The sequence below is a fragment of the Cannabis sativa genome, chromosome 4 (assembly GCF_029168945.1).
Source record: "Cannabis sativa cultivar Pink pepper isolate KNU-18-1 chromosome 4, ASM2916894v1, whole genome shotgun sequence".
NCBI classification, from domain to species: Eukaryota; Viridiplantae; Streptophyta; class Magnoliopsida; order Rosales; family Cannabaceae; genus Cannabis; species Cannabis sativa.
Genome location: NC_083604.1, coordinates 7,178,299 through 7,197,163, shown reverse-complemented (window position 1 = coordinate 7,197,163; position 18,865 = coordinate 7,178,299). Strand labels below are relative to the sequence as shown.

The 18,865-nt window shown below is 34.5% G+C and overlaps 3 protein-coding genes and 1 long non-coding RNA gene across 4 annotated transcripts; 1 reads left to right on the top strand and 3 right to left on the bottom strand.

Annotated features, from left to right (window-relative positions):
• Positions 1 to 1,727: 1,727 nt before the first annotated feature.
• On the top strand, positions 1,728 to 3,822 carry LOC115714164 (very-long-chain 3-oxoacyl-CoA reductase 1). The gene is made up of 3 exons (XM_030642733.2): positions 1,728 to 2,448; positions 2,710 to 2,779; positions 3,341 to 3,822. The coding sequence occupies exons 1-3, from the start codon at positions 1,829 to 1,831 to the stop codon at positions 3,626 to 3,628; spliced, it is 978 nt and encodes a 325-aa protein (XP_030498593.2). The 5' UTR covers positions 1,728 to 1,828; the 3' UTR covers positions 3,629 to 3,822.
• A 168-nt stretch (positions 3,823 to 3,990) lies between these two features.
• On the bottom strand, positions 3,991 to 7,551 carry LOC115714165 (very-long-chain 3-oxoacyl-CoA reductase 1). Its single transcript, XM_030642734.2, has 3 exons — positions 6,866 to 7,551; positions 6,443 to 6,512; positions 3,991 to 4,310 (listed from the first exon to the last, which is right to left on the bottom strand). Exons 1-3 carry the CDS (start codon positions 7,498 to 7,500, stop codon positions 4,086 to 4,088), a joined length of 930 nt encoding a protein of 309 aa, XP_030498594.2. The 5' UTR covers positions 7,501 to 7,551; the 3' UTR covers positions 3,991 to 4,085.
• Positions 4,949 to 6,432, bottom strand: LOC133036639 (uncharacterized). Its single transcript, XR_009687214.1, has 2 exons — positions 6,280 to 6,432; positions 4,949 to 6,245 (listed from the first exon to the last, which is right to left on the bottom strand). It is a non-coding gene; the product is annotated as an uncharacterized LOC133036639 (long non-coding RNA).
• A 9,042-nt stretch (positions 7,552 to 16,593) lies between the features above and the next one.
• LOC115713156 (uncharacterized) lies at positions 16,594 to 18,865 on the bottom strand. Its single transcript, XM_061113492.1, has 5 exons — positions 18,824 to 18,865; positions 18,144 to 18,681; positions 17,711 to 18,095; positions 16,797 to 17,395; positions 16,594 to 16,646 (listed from the first exon to the last, which is right to left on the bottom strand). The coding sequence occupies exons 1-5, from the start codon at positions 18,863 to 18,865 to the stop codon at positions 16,594 to 16,596; spliced, it is 1,617 nt and encodes a 538-aa protein (XP_060969475.1).

Genomic DNA, 18,865 nt, shown 5'->3' with positions numbered 1-18,865 from the left:
ATGTAAGGTTTCCTAAACTTTATATGTGTTTATTTCATCGTTTTAGAAAGTTCATATTTAGGGTGTTAATCAACATACTTGTGAGTAGATCTAAGATCCTGGTAAAATAATTTCCAACACTTTCCATCTATTTTTAGGTATTAAGTGCCACGTTAGACTATCCATATGTACACATTGTGTTGTCTACGTAGACATTGTGTACACATGAAATAATTTTATTAGTCCACGTAAATAATTATTTAAAAAATTAAAAAATAAAATAAATTAATTTAAAAATAAAAAATAAAAAATATAAAACAAATTATAAATTAAAATAAAAACAAAAAAAAAACATAAAACAAAATTTTAAAAAAAAAAAAAAAAAACCCTAACCTAAACCTAAAACACATTTCTTTCACCCCCTCTCAGCCACATCTCCCACTCACTCCCTCTGTTCATTATCACATAGCCACAGCTCAGCCATTCTCCGACCACCCCCAAGCCAAACCACCCTCTGAATCAAACCCCACGACCCAATCCCAACTCGATTCCTTTCTCTCTTGCATTTTTCTTTCTTTCTCTCTATGCGTTTAGCTCGGCCCGAGAAGAAGGAGAGATTAAAGGAACCCAGCCCAAATCCAACTGACCCCAGTCTAGATCTGACCGGAGTTAACCCAGATCTGAGTACTTCCTTCCCAAATCCAACAACCACCTGCAAGAAGAAGAAGAAGAAGAAATACAGTGAGACGGGCTGGGAAGAAGAAGAAGAACAGAAAAATAGATGAGATTAATGCTTGTGGATGGTACGATGGTTGGTATGTAGTGGTGGTTTCGGTGGATGTTGGTGGTGGTGGTTGGGTTCTTCGATCTGGCATCAGCGTGGCTCGCGCACGGAGAAAGGGAAAGACGAAAGGGAGCAGGCCATATTGAGAGAGAGCTTCGAGTTTCTAGGTTTGTATTGCACAGAGAAAAGGGTGTGCAGTTGTTTCAACAATGGTGGTGACAGTAGGCATTTGTGAGGGTTGGTGGTGGTGGTGGTGGTGGTAGTCACCAGTTGTGGTGGATGGTGATGGTGGCTTCGACGGGGATGGCAGCTAAGGAATTAGGGCAATGAGAGAGAGAGAGAACGAGAAGAAGAGAAAGAATTTCTTAGGGAATTATGATTTTTGTTAATTTATATTTTTTTAAAAATTAATTTTTTAATTTTTTTTAATGTTTTTTAGGGAATTAGAATTGTTTTATGTTTTTTATTTCTAATTTATAATTTGTTTTATATTTTATATTTTTATATTTTTTTATTTTTAAATTACTTTATTTTATTTTTTAATGTTTTAAATAGTTATTTACGTGGGCTAATAAAATTTTTCTATGTGTACAAAATGTCTACGTAGACAACACAGTGTGTACATATGGATAGTCCAACGTGACACTTAACTAAACACTAATTTAGATTGTTATACCACAAATTACTTATGGAGTTTATATCACAAATTACTCTAATTTAGATTGTTATATGAATTTTCATACAAATGTAAAGAAAAATTAGTGTGAAGTGTAAAAATGAGGGTGACAATATCGATCCTCAAATAAACCTGTTTTTACAAACACAACAACCTTTGTTGAGAATCATGAGGTTCTATCTCAAAACTAATTGGCAATGAGTAACCAATGTTCTTATATATAGTTCAATTCTCTACCATTTAATCTATGTGAGACAATCTCCACAAGTCTTAATTGTAATTGTTACATTGTTTTGCTGAACCATATCTTTACTTCATATCATTAAACTCTTGTTCAAATATATATATTTCCACTATAATCTTTGAACACACATAAGAAGAAGAAGACAATGGAGTTTGAAGATTTTACGATACAAATAGTAACAGCTATAGGTTTCATATCCGTTTTGAAGTCCTCCGTCAAATTCCTGAGATGGGTGTGGGTCATGTTCTTGAGATCCCCAAAGAATCTCAAGGAATACGGCTCATGGGCCGTGGTCACTGGAGCCACAGACGGAATAGGCAAAGCCCTGGCATTCGAGCTAGCCTCAAAGGGTCTTAACTTAGTCTTGGTGGGTCGAAATCCATCCAAACTCCAAACCACTTCAATGGAGATCATATCATCATCATCATCATCAGTTGAAGTGAAAACCCTTGTGGTTGATTTGGCCAAGTGTAGTGGGAAACAAATAGTTGAGATTATAGACAAGGAAATAAAGGGCTTAGACGTTGGAATCTTGGTCAATAATGCTGGTTTAGCTTACCCTTATCCAAGATTCTTTCTTGATGTGGATTTGGAGCTAATGGAGGATATTTTTAAGGTGAATATGGAGTCAGCTACATGGATGGTTCTCTCAGTTCTTCCTGGTATGTTGAGAAAGAAGAAAGGAGCTATTCTCAACATTGGCTCTGCTTCCTCTACTATTGTTCCTTCTTACCCTTTGTTCACACTTTATGCTGCTACAAAAGCCTATGTCATCTCATCTCTTTCTCTTTTGCCATTATATAACTGGGTTTGTATGAATTGATCGATTAATCTTTTGTTTTGCCTTATTTTTAATAATTGTGGAAGATGGTAGCTCTTTTAGAACACTAATTTTGAAACCCAGATGCTCTTTTGAACTGTTGGGGTATGTAATGTATGATAGTCTTATATAAATACTCTCACAAACTATTCGATTTAAGTCAATCGTGACACTTTTTTATGTCTAAATCTTGAGTTTCATCACAGATACCTGGCCATGTTGTCAAGAAGTATCAGTGTAGAATACAAGCATAGTGGAATCGACATTCAGTGCCAGGTTAATCCTTTTTACTTTTCTCTTGAAATCAATATATAGAATAGGCTAATTAGGATTTTTTTTTTTCCCCGAACTTTGACATGTATCAAATCATGTTCCCTAAACTTTTTCTTTCGTTAAAAATTCCTCCTGAACTATTGAGATTGTTAGATTTAAGGATTTTTGTCTAATTTCATTCAATGTTACTGTTTCAGTGATTATTTAGGTAGTAAACAATGCTCCCTAGATTTTAATATCTACCAAATCATGTCCCTCAAACTTTGATATATACTAAATCATGCCCCTGAAATTTCATCCATGTTAGATTTTTTTTACTAAAATTAGACAAAAGTCCTTAAATCTAACAATCTCAATAGTTCTTGAAAAAATTTTAACGTCTAAAAAAATTCAGGAGGCGTGATTTGGTACATAATTCTAATTAATTAGCCTATAAAATATATATTGACCAAGACATGAGAAAATAGAGATATGTCTTTATCTCATATTAATGTAATTCAAGTTGAAATAGTTTCACTATATTGGTGGGGTGTCATTATTTACAACAACTTTGTATGTATGCAGATTCCAGTATTTGTGGCCACAAAGATGACAAAGCTAAAAGAAAGCTCAATCTTCATAGCATCTCCTGAAACATACAGCAAAGCAAGTGTAAGAAGCATTGGGTATGAGCAAATCTGTACCCCTTACTGGGCTCACTCTCTCCAATGGTTCATAGCAAATGCATTGCCTGATACTTTACTCAATTGGGGCATTCTTTCCTACTTTGTTGCTGTAAATAAGGTGGCAAAACTCAAAGAGTCTAAGAAAAAGGCAGAACAACAGAAAACTGCTGTTGATGAGTCAAATTAGAGTATGATAAACTACTTACCTACTTTCTTGAAGATTTACTAGCTCCTTGTTTATTTTAAAGATTAGGTAACTTAGTATGAGGGATTCTTCAAACTATTTTGTTTTGTTGTCCCACTTTTTGTGACTTTGTTATGAAATATAGGTTTAATTCTGTTGGTATGTAATTGGAGCTTTATTATCTTGCTGCTCAGCTAGATATCTTCTTGAAACAATAACATTATCAAGAGAAGAGAGGACAAAGTGAATTAAAACGACATCACAATTGACAATATTTCAATTAAAACGACAGTTAATCGTAGGACCACAATATTAATATTTCAATTATGGTGAGGTGATAGCTGATAATTTCTTCAAAGGACAAATTTTAACCAAAGACAAACCATCACCTATTTTTTTATAAATATTAATAAGCAAAAGTATGTAGTTGTTACATCATGTTTAATGTTCATAGCATAAATTACTTATTATTAATTAAGGCAACATTTTTTGAATAGAGAAGGTGGTTGAGGAAGGTATGTGGTAGGAGAGATATGATGAAGCAAAGCAAGGAGTGAGACCAGTAAGGAGAACAAGATTTCTCATAACCTATGCTTCTTACACTTGCTTTGCTGTACTTTTCTGAGCTTGGTATAAATAAGCTTGCTTCAAACTTTGTCATCTTTGTTGCCACATATGCTGGAACCTGCATATAGTAGTTATACTAAACTTTATTTATGATTATACAAAAGTGAAAGTAAAAGATTTTGTATAGATGTTTAAATCAATTTAATTCAAAACTAGAATAATAATAATAAAAATCTGAAATCCACAACTTGTCCAAATCCTCACTATAAACAGATGAGTTCGGTATTGCTATTCTCACACCCGAAACCCTCATATATTTTGAATGAGTTTCATATAGTGCTGTATATACAGGCTGAAATTTTTGACACGACACGAAATTGGTACGAGCTTGGAAGGTACGAGCACGACTAGACACGAAAAAATATGGACTTGGACACGAGAAACACAAAAGGCACGACATGTAAGCACGAATAAAGTAGTCCAAAAAACACGATACATGATTAAAAAAAATATTATAATTTAATAATTTTAATAATAATAAGATAAATATGAATTTATCAATTATAAATAAATTAAAATGATAATAAAATTTAAATATAATATTAAATATTATAATTCTATAATTAAAACTATTACAACATGAAAAATTAAAATTATATATTAATTTATTGAGTGTGATATAAAAATTTGAATATTTATAAATAAATATTTTTTCTTAGCAAAAAAATTAAAATTTTATTAAATTTTTTTTTGAAATGAAAAAAAAAATTAATAAAATTTTATTAAATCAAATCAGCTACCAAGATAGCTTCCAAACCAGCAGGGATAAAACCCCCGCGGGAAACACAGCCTAGAATAGAACCAGAAGAACAAGCTAAAAAGTTAGCCGCCTGGTTCCCAGACCGTTTAACAAAACTAATTGAAATAGAAAATAAAAGAGAGGATTGCATAAGAGCAACACAATCCGAAATCAAAAGCCCCACCAGAGACAACAACCGCTTCTTTTGCTGCACGCCTTGCACCAGCAGCAGCGAGTCCGACTCCACAACCACACCAGCAGGCACACCCCCCTCAAACCACCTTCCCTTCACCCAACTGAGCGCCTCCTTCAACGCCATAGCTTCAGCCAAAAACGGGTCGGGTTGACCATAAGTTTTAACTGCCAGCGCATCCAAGAATAACCCATTATGATCCCGAGCAATCCACCCCAAACCTAGACTATTGTCATCCTCAAAGACAGCAGCATCACAATTAACCTCAATCTCACCAAAACAAGGTTTAGCCCATTGCTCACACCTGGAAGTATTCGAACCAGAATTTAGCGCACAACCCTACTTTCCAGCTGAGCATTCTTCTAAGAATCAAGGTAAGTAATTGCAGCATTCACCACTCTCTCTACTGACAAAGGCTTGTTATTCCAAACTAAGTCATTACGAGCTCCCCAAACTCTCCAAAGAAGCACAACAAGTCTCTCAATACGATCTAAAAGCTGATTATAATGATATTAATAATTTTTTTGTATGATTATTTATAAAACATTGTTTAAAAGGTATATAAATATAATTAAAATTTTAAAATATACATATAAACTAATTGTAAGAAAAATTAAAATATAAAAAAGTAAAGCATGAATTTAAGTCAGAATATGAAAATAGGCTGATTTGTATAAAAAATACGGATCGGTATGAGCAAAGCATGATACGAATCCAAGCGCGGTATGAAATATTGGGTCTACAGTCCGTGGCGTGTCTACCCTATAAAAATGTCGATATGACACGATACGATCTATATTTTTTTGTGACATTACACGATACAACACGACTCAATTCTGAAAAGCAAGCATAAATATAAGCCGAAGAAACACGGCATGCGCAGACTTACAATATTAGTTCGATATCTAGTAGTAATCATAACTGATATCACCAACGAAGACTAGCCTGATAAAATATGATATTGTATTCTTCATTTTGTGAATATATCCATAATTTTAATCATAAAAGAGAAAATTTTATGAATTATTTCTCAAGTAAAGACTGCTTGGCATAATTTACAACTTTTTTAAATCATTTTTTTTTTTTGAAAATAACTTTTTTAAATCATTTTAAAAAAGGAAAATACCTTATATAAACTTATGAAAAGTTTTAATCACACATTAAAAAGAAAAATAACAGAGGAAAATATGCATTATACTTTTTTTTATTGAATATTATTATAAATTAATTATGATTAGAAAAAGTTGAATTAACCAACCTGACACTGAATGTCAATTCCACGCTGTTTGTATTCCTCACTTAGGCTTTTTGAGAACATAGACAAGTATCTTGTATCATCAAAAATCAATACATACCATTAAATAAAATAAAAATTACTATTAGATTATATTTTGACCAAGGTCAAGCAAAAATTTGAGTAGCAGAATTAAATTAACTCAAATGATCTTTTTTGTAGTGGTTAATGAAAAATTAAGTACACACAACACAAGTAGTACATTGGTTCATTCAAAGTTCGATTTTAACGAAGAAAAGAAAATGTATTTTTTATGTTTGTAATGAAAAATTTTGTTCAATCAAATTTTTCTTTTCATACCAAACATATGAGTACTTTTTTTTCTTTTCTCAATGAAAGTCAAGTTTCAAAGATATAATAACAAATTAGAAAGGAAAGAAAACTTACCCTTTTGAAGAAGCATAAATGGTTTGAAAAGGGAAAGAAGGAAGAAAAGCAGAGGAAGCAGAGCCAATGTTGAGAATAGCACCTTTCTTGTTTCTCAACATACATGGAAGAATTGAGTGAACCATCCATGTAACTGCCTCTATATTCACCTTAAAAATGTCCTCCATTATCTCCAAATCAACCTCGTGAAGGAATTGTGGATAAGAATAACCTAATCCTGCATTATTGATCAAAATTCCAATGTCCAAACCCTTTATTTCCTTGTCTATAATCTCACCTAGTTCTTTCCCACTACACTTGGCCAAATCAACCACAACACTTTTCACTTCCACTAATGATGATTTTGATGATGATAATGATACTATGATCTCCGTCGAAGTGGCTTCGAGTTTGGAAGCATTTCGACCCACCAGAATCAGACTCAGACCTTTCGAGGCTAGCTCGAAAGCCAGAGCCTTGCCTATTCCATCCGTGGCTCCGGTGACCACGGCCCACGGGCCGTATTCATCCTTGAGATTCTTTGGGGCTCTCAAGAACGTAATCCATACCCACATTACAAATTTAATTGAGTAACTTATCACTTTGATCAACCCTAGACCACTTATTGTTACTATCATAAGTTCTTGGAACTCCATATAGCTATATGTTGATGATCTAAAAGATGTTAAGCTAAATTGTATATTTATAATCTAAATTTTCCAGTGCTAGCATATTATATATCTATGTGTATATAGCTTGCCTAACAAGTAACTAACTACTAGTTCTTAAACTTTTATTACTTGTGATTAAAATATGTACTTTTTTAACTTTTTAGTTCTTACTAATTAATTTTTTTAGATTTTACTATATACTTTCTTATTGTTATTATAATAATAGTCATAATAGTGGGGTTTACAGAATGAAACATTTAAAGCTGATATCATATAGCTATATATATGTATACATTTATACAATAAAAGTGGTTGGTTATAACGAAAATTTGGTAACTAATTAATAGTGATTGTTAACCAACTTTTATTAGCCTAACAGTTTTTATTAGTTAGTTAATAGGTTGTTATCTTTTGTATAGTCAGCATTATCTTTTCATTACTCACGTGCTATAGACTTGGTCTATATATAGTCTACTTGTTTCCTTGTTTAAAGAATTGCTTTTAGCACCATTTTCTCTTCTTGTATTTTCTCTGGTTCTGTAAAAGGCTTTTAGCCATTCCTCTGTTTTTAATATAAGGCTTCTAGCCATTTTTCTTCTTCATCAGAATTTTTACATTCTTCATGGTATCATCGTCACTGACTCACGTCAATGGAATCTTGCACCTCCGATCCCCTGGCCACGACTGCTCCCGCTGCTCCACCACCGCCGGTTCAATGGAATCCATTTTCCAATTCGTTGTCTTCCTCCCTCACGGTCAAGCTTGACCGCATCAACTACCTGTCATGGAAATCCCAGGTAGTACCAACTGTTATTGGTCATGAATTAGACCAGATTTTGTTCTCTGATATTACCCCTACCCCCAATCTCATCAATGGCGCCCCCAATCCTGAGTTCTTGCACTGGAAAAAGAAAGATCAGCTCCTTCTTTCTTGGCTTCGTTCTTCAATGTCGGAACCGATTCTTGCATCTGTTGCTTCCTTCACCACCTCCTTCTCGGTTTGGAGAGCCCTTGAACAAAGGTTTTCCAGCCAAACAAAGGCTCGACTATTACAACTCAAAGGGGTTTTCTCTCGGCTCCAAAAAGGATCTTTGTCTATCGCTGAATATGTCGACAAAGCTCAGGCCACCGCTGATGCCTTGGCGATTGCTGGCTCGCCTGTCACTCCTCAAGATCTGGTGCTGCAACTATTGAATGGTCTTGGACCGGAATTTGACCCCGTGGTCTCCGGAATTACATCACGGAGTGACCATCTCTCCTTTGAGGAGGTTCAGGCTCTTCTCCTCTCTCATGAAACAAGATTGGAACACCACAGTAGTGTCACGGATTTTTCTCTCAAGATGCAAGCTAACTTGAGTATGAACCAGTCAAGAAATGGAGGCACTAATGGCCACGGTGTTCCCCCTAATCGCACTCACGGCAATCCCCATGGACGGTTTTTTGGGCGTGGAAATGGTTCGAAATTGCTCTGTCAAGTGTGCCTTCGCTTTGGACACACAGCGGCTGTTTGCCACTACCGCTTCGACAAGAATTTTGTCACCCCAAAATATGGTAGTTCTCCTTCTTCTCAAGCCTTTCTAACCGAAATTGAATCTACTTATGATCCACAGGCTTTCACCACTACCATTCTTCCTGATATGGGTGATGATGATCTTTGGTATGTGGACACTGGAGCTACCAACCATGTTAGCTGTGGAAACCCCAACTTGGACTCAATCACTCCCTACCAAGGCACTGAGACATTAGCCGTGGGAAATGGTAAGCAATTAATCATTTCTCATATTGGTCAATTGTCTATCCCTTCTCCACATTCCTCCTCTTTACACTTAAACAACATCTTACATGTCCCTGCTATTAAGAAAAAACTTGTTAGTGTTTCTCAGCTCACTACTGACAATGATGTCTATCTTGAATTTCATAAATCTTGTTGTTTTGTTAAGGACAAACTAACAGGAACAGTGCTTCTTAAAGGGACAGCCAAAGATGGTTTATATCAGCTTGGAGAAACATCCAGTTCTGCCATTCAGTGTCACCTTACCACCCATTCTAGTATAGATAAATCTTGTTGTAAATTTTCTTGTCATTGTCATTCTAATGTACAAAAAGATTCTTGTAATTCTCAAGATTTTAATAAAGGCAATCAAGATTTTTCTGATGTTTCTCCACAAGCTTATTCTGTTTCAAAGTTCAATGATATAAATTGTTGGCACTCTAAATTGGGACATCCTGCTGAGAACACTTTGGCTAAACTTTTACCTCATATTTCCCACACTGGATCTCTCAAAGCATTACGATTTTGCAATGCTTGTCATCAAGGAAAAAGCCATAAACTTCCTTTTCCATTGTCTAATAGTCGGGCCACCCAACCTTTAGCACTAATCCATACCGATCTGTGGGGTCCCTCTCATATTGTCTCCAAAGATGGCTTCAAATATTATGTTCACTTCCTTGATGACTATAGTCGATACTGTTGGATTTTTCCATTAACACACAAAAATCATGCCTTTGATGTGTTCCTCAAGTTTAAAAGTCTTGTTGAAAAACAATTTAACTTGCCTATCAAAAGTGTCCAAGCCGATTGGGGGGGTGAATATAGGCCTTTTGCTCGCTTTCTTGCTGATCAGGGAATTCATTTCCAACACCCTTGTCCTAGGACAAGTGAAGAAAATGGTCGCGCTGAGCGCAAACACCGTCATATCACAGAAACTTGTCTCACTTTGTTAGCTCATGCGGGTCTAAGTATGGAATACTGGTGGTATGCTATGGCTTGTGCTGTGTTCACTATTAATAGACTTCCAACACCCGTTCTTGGCAATGTGAGTCCATATGAATGTCTATTTGGCACAAAACCAGATTATAATATTCTCAAGTCTTTTGGTTGCAGTTGTTTTCCACATTTGAGACCTTATAATAATCATAAACTTGAATTGAGATCACAAGAGTGCATATTTTTGGGGTATTCCTCACATCACAAAGGTTATTTGTGTGAACACCCAAGTGGCAGGATTTATATCTCAAGAAATGTAACCTTTAATGAAGGCCACTTCCCTGCTACCTCGGGTTCTAGCAGTGATTCAACACAGCAGGTACAATCCTTGTCCAATGTTCCCACCTTTAGTTTTCAAACTAATACTATTCCTTCATATACTAATCATGGTTTTCTTAATTCCCCTACCACTCATAATGCCACGGTTATTGAGGAACATGACACCACTGTTCATGAAAGACAACAAAGTGTACCTCCTATTGATACATCACACTCCCATCTTACCTTACCTACAGTACCTACCCCACGCCCCATCCCTTGTATTATGCAACCTTTGACCACAACACAAGACAGTTGGCCCACCCCTATCACACATCCTTTTCCTACTTGTCCTTTACTTAGGCTACACACTAATACCAATGTTGACAGATTACCTACTCCCTCACCAAACACATGCCCCACTATACCCGATGCACCCACACAAAGCATTACCATTCCATTAATACCTTCGGCCATCCTCATTGTACCAGTATGTGATAATGACAACCCACCTTTGCCCAATGTCACTATCCCAACGACTATACCAACTTTACCTTTGAGTGATAATGACAACCCACCTTTACTCAATGTACCATTGTGTGATAGTGACAACACAACTTTATCTAATGTATCTATCCCAACGGCTACACCCCATATTCCCATTCTTGATAACCTCACAGCCCCTACTACTACAAGAACTCACCATATGAAGACAAGGTCTTTAAGTGGCATACGAAAACCCAAAGCATTCAATGCAACCAAATATCCCTTACCAGAGTCACTAATCCCATCTGAACTTAAGAATACTACTGCTGCACTCAACAATCCAAGGTGGTTTAAAGCTATGAATACTGAATTTGATGCTCTAAAAAAAGCTGGTACTTGGACCCTTGTCCCTTACTCTCCTTACATGCAAGTCATTGGCAACAAATGGGTTCACAAGGTGAAACTCAATGCAAATGGTACTCTTGATAGACTCAAGTCAAGACTTGTGGCTAAAGGGTATTTGCAAACTCCTGGAATAGACTATGAGGATACATTCTCTCCTGTTGTTAAACCAGCCACGGTACGAATTATTCTTACATTGGTCGTTTCCCTTCATTGGCATGTCAAGCAATTAGATGTTTCTAATGCCTTTTTAAATGGTGCACTACATGAGACTGTCTACATGAGTCAACCTGAAGGGTTTGTTGATCCCACCAAACCCAACCATGTGTGTCAACTTCATAAAGCCCTCTATGGGTTAAAGCAGGCTCCCCGCGCATGGAATCAAACTTTAAGAGATAAACTTCTGGACTGGGGTTTTTCAGCATCAAAATCTGACACTTCCTTATTCATATATGGCTCGGGTAACAACACCATTCTTCTCCTTGTATATGTTGATGATTTTTTGGTTACTGGTCCTAATGTTCCTCTCATCACAACACAAAGCTCATCTCAGATCTCAACAACTTCTTTTCTTTGAAAGATTTAGGATCTGTCCATTATTTTCTTGGTGTAGAAATTTATCGTGACAATTCGGGCATGTATTTGTCACAAACGAAGTATATTACAGATTTACTTGTTCGTCTCAACATGGAAGGGGCCAAACCTTGTTCTAATCCAACAAGTTCCTCTCTTAAACTTTCTCTCTCTGAAGGAGAACCGTTTAGTGATCATACACTTTACAGAAGTACTTTGGGGGCCTTACAATATCTTACTCTCACTCGACCGGATGTTGCATTTATCATCAACAAGTTAAGTCAGTTCATTCATGCTCCTACAAACCTGCATTGGGAAGCTTGCAAGAGGCTTATGCGCTATCTCAAGGGCACTATACATCACGGTCTACATATCACACCTGCCACCTCTTTGACTTTAGAAGGCTACTCTGATGCAGATTGGGCATCGTGTGTTGATGATAGACGAAGTACGGGGGGCTATGTGATGTTCTTTGGGGGAAACCTTGTGTCCTGGTCTGCCAAGAAACAGCAGGTAGTGGCTCGGTCTAGTAGTGAGAGTGAATTCCGAGCCTTAGCAAATGCTGCAGCTGAGATAAAATGGTTAGTCTCATTTCTCTCCGAACTACATGTCTCTCCACCACATTGTCCAATACTATGGGTTGACAATCAAAGTGCAGCTGCCATTGATGCTAATCATGTGTTCCATGCACGCTCCAAACATATTGAAATTGATTTACATTTTGTTCGGGATCTTATACTCTCTAAACAGCTATCGGTTCGATATGTGCCTGCTCTAGACCAAGTCGCTGATGCGTTAACAAAGCCGCTGTCCACGGATCGCTATCTTTATCTTCGGTCCAAACTCAAGATGTCTGACACTCCTTTTCGTTTGAGGGGGGATGTTAATCAACCTTTATTAGCCTAACAGTTTTTATTAGTTAGTTAATAGGTTGTTATCTTTTGTATAGTCAGCATTATCTTTTCATTACTCACGTGCTATAGACTTGGTCTATATATAGTCTACTTGTTTCCTTGTTTAAAGAATTGCTTTTAGCACCATTTTCTCTTCTTGTATTTTCTCTGGTTCTGTAAAAGGCTTTTAACCATTCCTCTGTTTTTAATATAAGGCTTCTAGCCATTTTTCTTCTTCATCAGAATTTTTACATTCTTCAGTGATTAGGTAGTCTAATATAATACATATTGGCGGTTGGTTGGAGGTAATATGAAATGGAATGGAAATGAAACAATTTTCATTTCATTTATTTGTTTGGTTAAATATTAAAGTATTGGAACATCATTTCAATAGAATGGTCTTTTTACTATTTTGGTGGAATGACTATTTCATTTTAAAATAGAAGGAAAGACCATTCTAATACAATTTTAAATTTTATTCTATTCTATTTTTATTCTATTCTTATTCCATTCTAATACATTTTAAATTTTATTCTAAACCCTTTTCTATTAATACAAATATAAAAATGTCACATAGTTAAACTCAAGATGTTATTTTTTAAACAAAAATTTTTTTGTCTAATAATTATTTTTTGAATAATGTCAAATATAGTAAAATTATATGTAATGTATTCGCTTAATTAACTTAAAATTTTACTTTTAATATACAGAAATTTATTGATGTAGTTTAAATAAGAGTAATTTGCAGCATAAATACCTAAGTTTTATGTCGGGTATCAGATAAATACCTAAGTCGTATTTTTAGCGGTAAAAATACATTCCGTCACACTCTTGGAACTTCCGTAGGTACCTCTCCGTTTTCTTCCAAGTAAGTGTCCACGTGTCACTCTTGTATTAGTCCACATCATTAATTTTATTTTTTATTTTGAAATTCATTTAAACCTATTTATAAATCATTTTAAAATAAAAAATATATTAAAAAAAATAAAAAAAAATATATATATATTCTATTATTCTTACCCTTTTTTTTTTAAAAAAAAATATCATTTTACATAAAATTAAAAAAAAAAAAAAAAAAAAAAAAAACATCACTGTACTCATCACCCTCAATTATCATACTCATCATCCTCACCATATTCAAAACTACTGGTCATCATCCTCAACATTTCCAAAACCAGATTCAAGAAAAAAAAAGGGAAATTTACATCTAGAGCCTTAAAATACATCTCAATTACATAAATAACGTGACTTTTAAAATAATCAAAGTTACTATTATATTTGTAACGTTTTCATTAATATTGGTTTTGTTTTTAGTTCATAAATTCTTTTCTTGGTTATCCTTGTGATGTACATTCTTTATTTTTTTTTACAATATATCTCAATGTTTGTATCAATTATCATGTCTTCTACACTTAATATTTTTTTACAGTACATATATTTAATAAATATTTAGATTTAAAATATTTTCTCTTTCTTCTTTTTTTTTATATTTTATTTATTTATTTTTTTTGGCTACACTAATAATTATTTGATCTCAAAAATTACATATTGTGATCTACACTTTAAGATAATCATTTTGATATGTGAGACACAAATATTTTTTTTCTAGCCGAAATCAAAGGTAACATTTTAGTTTCTTTAGTTTTTTTTTTTTCAATTTTTTTTTTTATATTTAGTTTACCAATAATATTCAAACTATGAAATATACTAAATAAAACTATTTCATATTTGTGCTTACTTCTTATATTATATATATGAAAACTAACTAGTTTCTACAATAAACTTAAAAGGTAACTAAAAATGTAATTTTAAAATAAGCAATTAATAATTTAAATGTTTACTAATTTTACTAATAAATTATGTGAGCTTTTTTTTTATGATTATAATTTATTAGTTTATTAAATAAACTTGTTGTTACAAAAGAAAAATAAAAAGTAACGTAAAACTTTAAAATAATTGAATAATTTAATATGATTTAAAAATAAACACATAAATTTTAAAGTATCAAAAAGGTATACAAAATAATTGGTATATAAAAGTGGTAGCTTATTATATTATATAACAACTCATTAGTTTCAATAAATTTTAAGATTACCAAAATATATTTTAAATAATAAGATACAATAATATAATTTAAAAATAATAAATTGATTATTAAGATGTTTACAAATAAAGTTTGGAGGTAACCAAATTGTATCTCAAATTATATGATATAAAAATGAAGTTTTTTTTTTTTATGTAAAATTAACTAATTAGTTTCTTATCAACATTATAACTAAGTAACCAAATAGTTACTTTTGAAAACGGAGGTAAATTAAAAATAAAAAGTATAATTTGAGATTAATTTCGTTTCAGGCATATTAATTTCAAATTAAGGTATTTTTTGAAGACGTGGCAAGGTATTATTGTAAATGAGATTTGTTAAGGTATTTTTGAAATTAATTTGTATTTTAAGTATATTATTGAAAAAATCCCAAAAAAAAACCCAAAAAATTAATAGGTTGTTCCATATTCTTGTTCTACAAACTCAGATTTGTACATATTGAAATGATTTTCCCTTACATATACACAACATATATTATAATATTAAAGCATAAAACAAAATATACATATATTGATTCTCACAGTTACACATCTCCAAATTACTTTCTCACCAGATCTATCTCTTTCACTTGAGCTTCTCTTCCATTCCTTAAACGATTTCCATTCAAACAGATCCAAAAGTAAATATTGAACTTTTTGTTCAAAGTAAAAAAAAAAACCCAGAAATTAATTACCTATTTGCCGAGAGAACTCATCCGATGCAGCAACCTCGGATCCAAAAGTCTCAAACCAAAAAGTCACATCCTTATTGTACCTTCCTGAGCTTGCGGTGGTGGTTGCCTAAGTCTGGGAAGGTGGTCGATCAAGTCGTTTTTTGGAGACTCAATCTGCCCAATCCTCAGTCGTTAATGGTGTATCTCTTTAAATCATCATTTGTATAGTTTTCATCTCTGATTGTCAAAAAGCTTCCCACAAGTTAATGTGTGCAGGTATGGTGGGGTTATGATTTTGGATTTTTAATTTTACTAATAGATTGAAAAAAAAAAATTATAGTTTGCAATAGAGAGATTGAGAATGAGATTGATGGAAATAGAAAAAAAAAACGGGAGGGATGATAAATTTTACAGAGGGATGGATGATGAAGAAGAAGAGAAGAGAGAGAAGAAGATCGTGGATGAGATTGAAGAGAAAAAGGAAAAAATAATTTTTTAATTTTATGAGATATTTTATTAATTTTATTATGTATTTTTTTTTATTTTAAAATGCTTAAATGAATTTTTAAATAAGAGATAAAATTTAAATGATGTGGACTAATAAAAGGGTGACACATGGACACTTACTTGGAAGAAAACGGAGAGGTACCTACGGAAGTTCCAAAAGTGTGACGGAAGGTATTTTTACCGTCAAAAATACGACTTAGGTATTTATCTGCTACGCGACATAAAACTTAAGTATTTATGCCACAAATTACTCTTTAAATAATTATATGTTGTCCACCCTAAACAAAAATCCTGGTACCCCTAGATACATGTGCTACAAATAAATGTTAATTTATTTATTAAATAATATACTATATATAATTCTGTAGAAAAATAAATGTTATATTATTATTATTATTATTTTGAATTAATCAGAAGATTTATTAATTAAACTCATTCAAACAATAGAACGCACTTCAGAAGAACAATCCTCCAATTTAAGCACACAACCTGTAGAGAAACAAGAGTCTCTTGCCAAGCAATGAGCCAACTTGTTTGCAGATCGTTTAACAAAACATAACTCAACAAAAGATAAATTCAAAAGTAAATTCCTAACATCTTGAACAATAAGACCAAACTGTGAGGACATAAAAACTTTACTTTGGACTGCTTGGACACACATCAAACTATCCGTTTCTAACACTACATTGTCCGAGGGATGAGTCGCAATCCAAATCAACGCTTCTTTGATGCCTACGATCTCAGCAATTTCGGGTTGTACATACCCAACCTTTCCCTTTGTGAAAGCTTCTACCATGGTTCTATGATGATCTCGAGCTACACAGCCCATTCCAAACCGGCCCTCTTGTTCAAATAAAGCCCCATCAACATTAACCTTAATCTTGTTTAACACAGGTGCAATCCAACGCTCATAGTTTCGTCCCTCATCATTCAAAGGAGACAACGAAAGCCCCTTCCTTTCCTGAGTAAATTTGTATTGATAAAGCAAGATTCTAGCTGATGTTACAATATTTGAAGCAAGCCAACTCTTCTTTTGCCAAACAAAGTCATTCCGCGCACGCCAAGTAGCCCAACTCACCATCACTGCTTCCTCCATTTCAACTCCGTGCCCCCTGGTGAAAATTCCCAACAACCAGCTGCTGAACGTTGCAGCCCCAGCCCCGACCTCCACTATGCTGCGATGCCAAGCAGCCTTTGCCACCGAGCATTCCACCAATGTATGTTGAATAGTTTCAGTACTAGAGTTGCACAAACAGTAGTCAACTTTGACAGGAACATAATGCTTTTAGAGTTGAAAACACGTTGGAAGCACACCTAAAGTAGCTCGCCATAAAAAAATACTGATCTTAGGAGGAATTTTGAAGGACCAAAGCCGCTTCCAAAATTCAGTATTGGCCTCCCGGCGCCAAGCACCCTTAGATTCTTGCAAGAACTTATATGCACTTTTAACCGAATAATTCTCATAAGTCTCAAGTCGCCAACTCCAACCATCATTAGCGGTCGAATCACTGAGCTGAATGGACAAAATAAGGTCCTAATCACGGGCAACAAACAGGCCCCTCACAACATCCTCATCCCACGCACGAGTACCAACTTGAAAGAGGCAGCTGACCGACTTATTCACAAGAGCAGGGTGCCGTGAGACAACATAGCTATTTGAATCATGTGGAAGCCAAAAATCATTAAGAATGGATACATTTTTCCCATTATCAATTGTTCTTTGAGCACAGGCATGGATAAGATCTTTTGCTTCAAGAATACTACGCCAAATGAAACTAGGATTATCTACTAATCCAGCAGTAAACAGATTACCAGTAGCATAATATTTAGCCTTATAAAGCCTACTAACCAAAGAATCAGCATTAACCAACAAACGCCAATATTGCTTCCCCAAAAGAGCCAAATTAAAATCTCTCAAGCTTCGAAATCCCAATCCCCCTGCATGTTTATGACGACACAACCACTCTTAGCTCATCCAATTAATACCCTTACCACTACTTGAATCTGAGCGCCACCAGAACTTGGCCATAAGCCGCTCTAACTCCTTGCAAGTGTCTGACGGCAAGAGGAAAACATTCATAGCATAACTCGGCAAGACTTGAGCTATAGATTTCAAGAATACCTCATTTCCCGCACGAGATAAGATACGCCCTTCCCACCCTTGAATTATCTTCCGAAGCTTATCCTTAAGAAAACCAAGGATATCATTCTTATTTCTTCCAATCGAACACGGAAGACCCAGGTAATACCCATTTTCATCGGCCTCGTAAATTTCCAACATAGCATAAATGGAATCCTGCACCTCAATACCAGTATTATTGTTAAAAAACACAGAAGACTTAGAGAAATTAATTTTTTGCCCCGAAGCCACCTCGTAAGTGTGCAAAAACTCCTTCACATTGTACGCTTCTTCCTCAGTTGCCTTACAGTAAATGTAGCTATCATCAGCAAAGAGCATATGAGAGATTACCAGTGCACCTCGAGCAATTTTACACCCCGTGAGTAAGCCACTTTGTTCATAACTCTGCAACAAACTATAAAAAACCTTCATCACAAAGAATAAACAGATATGGTGATAAAGGATCCCCTTGGTGCAACCCTCTTTGACCAGCAATGGGCTCCAACTCCTTCCCACCTTGTGAAATGGTATAGGAAACAGAACATACACATTGCATAACTAAATTAATCCAGCGACCATCAAAACCCAT

What these genes read in the sequence shown, in the direction of transcription:
- LOC115713156 (XM_061113492.1), bottom strand. Translation starts at nt 18,865, where the DNA reads ATGGGTTTTGATGGTCGCTGGATTAATTTAGTTATGCAATGT. An exon ending in AGATTCAAGTAGTGGTAAGG is followed by an intron (nt 18,096 to 18,143) that starts GTATTAATTGGA and finishes ATAAACATGCAG; the next exon opens with GGGGATTGGGATTTCGAAGC. An exon ending in GAGGATGTTGTGAGGGGCCT is followed by an intron (nt 17,396 to 17,710) that starts GTTTGTTGCCCG and finishes GTGCAACTCTAG; the next exon opens with TACTGAAACTATTCAACATA.
- LOC115714164 (XM_030642733.2), top strand. Translation starts at nt 1,829, where the DNA reads ATGGAGTTTGAAGATTTTACGATACAAATAGTAACAGCTATAGGTTTC. An exon ending in CTTTATGCTGCTACAAAAGC is followed by an intron (nt 2,449 to 2,709) that starts CTATGTCATCTC and finishes GTTTCATCACAG; the next exon opens with ATACCTGGCCATGTTGTCAA. An exon ending in GAATCGACATTCAGTGCCAG is followed by an intron (nt 2,780 to 3,340) that starts GTTAATCCTTTT and finishes GTATGTATGCAG; the next exon opens with ATTCCAGTATTTGTGGCCAC.
- LOC115714165 (XM_030642734.2), bottom strand. Translation starts at nt 7,500, where the DNA reads ATGGAGTTCCAAGAACTTATGATAGTAACAATAAGTGGTCTAGGGTTG. An exon ending in ATTTATGCTTCTTCAAAAGG is followed by an intron (nt 6,513 to 6,865) that starts GTAAGTTTTCTT and finishes TGATGATACAAG; the next exon opens with ATACTTGTCTATGTTCTCAA. An exon ending in GAATTGACATTCAGTGTCAG is followed by an intron (nt 4,311 to 6,442) that starts GTTGGTTAATTC and finishes TACTATATGCAG; the next exon opens with GTTCCAGCATATGTGGCAAC.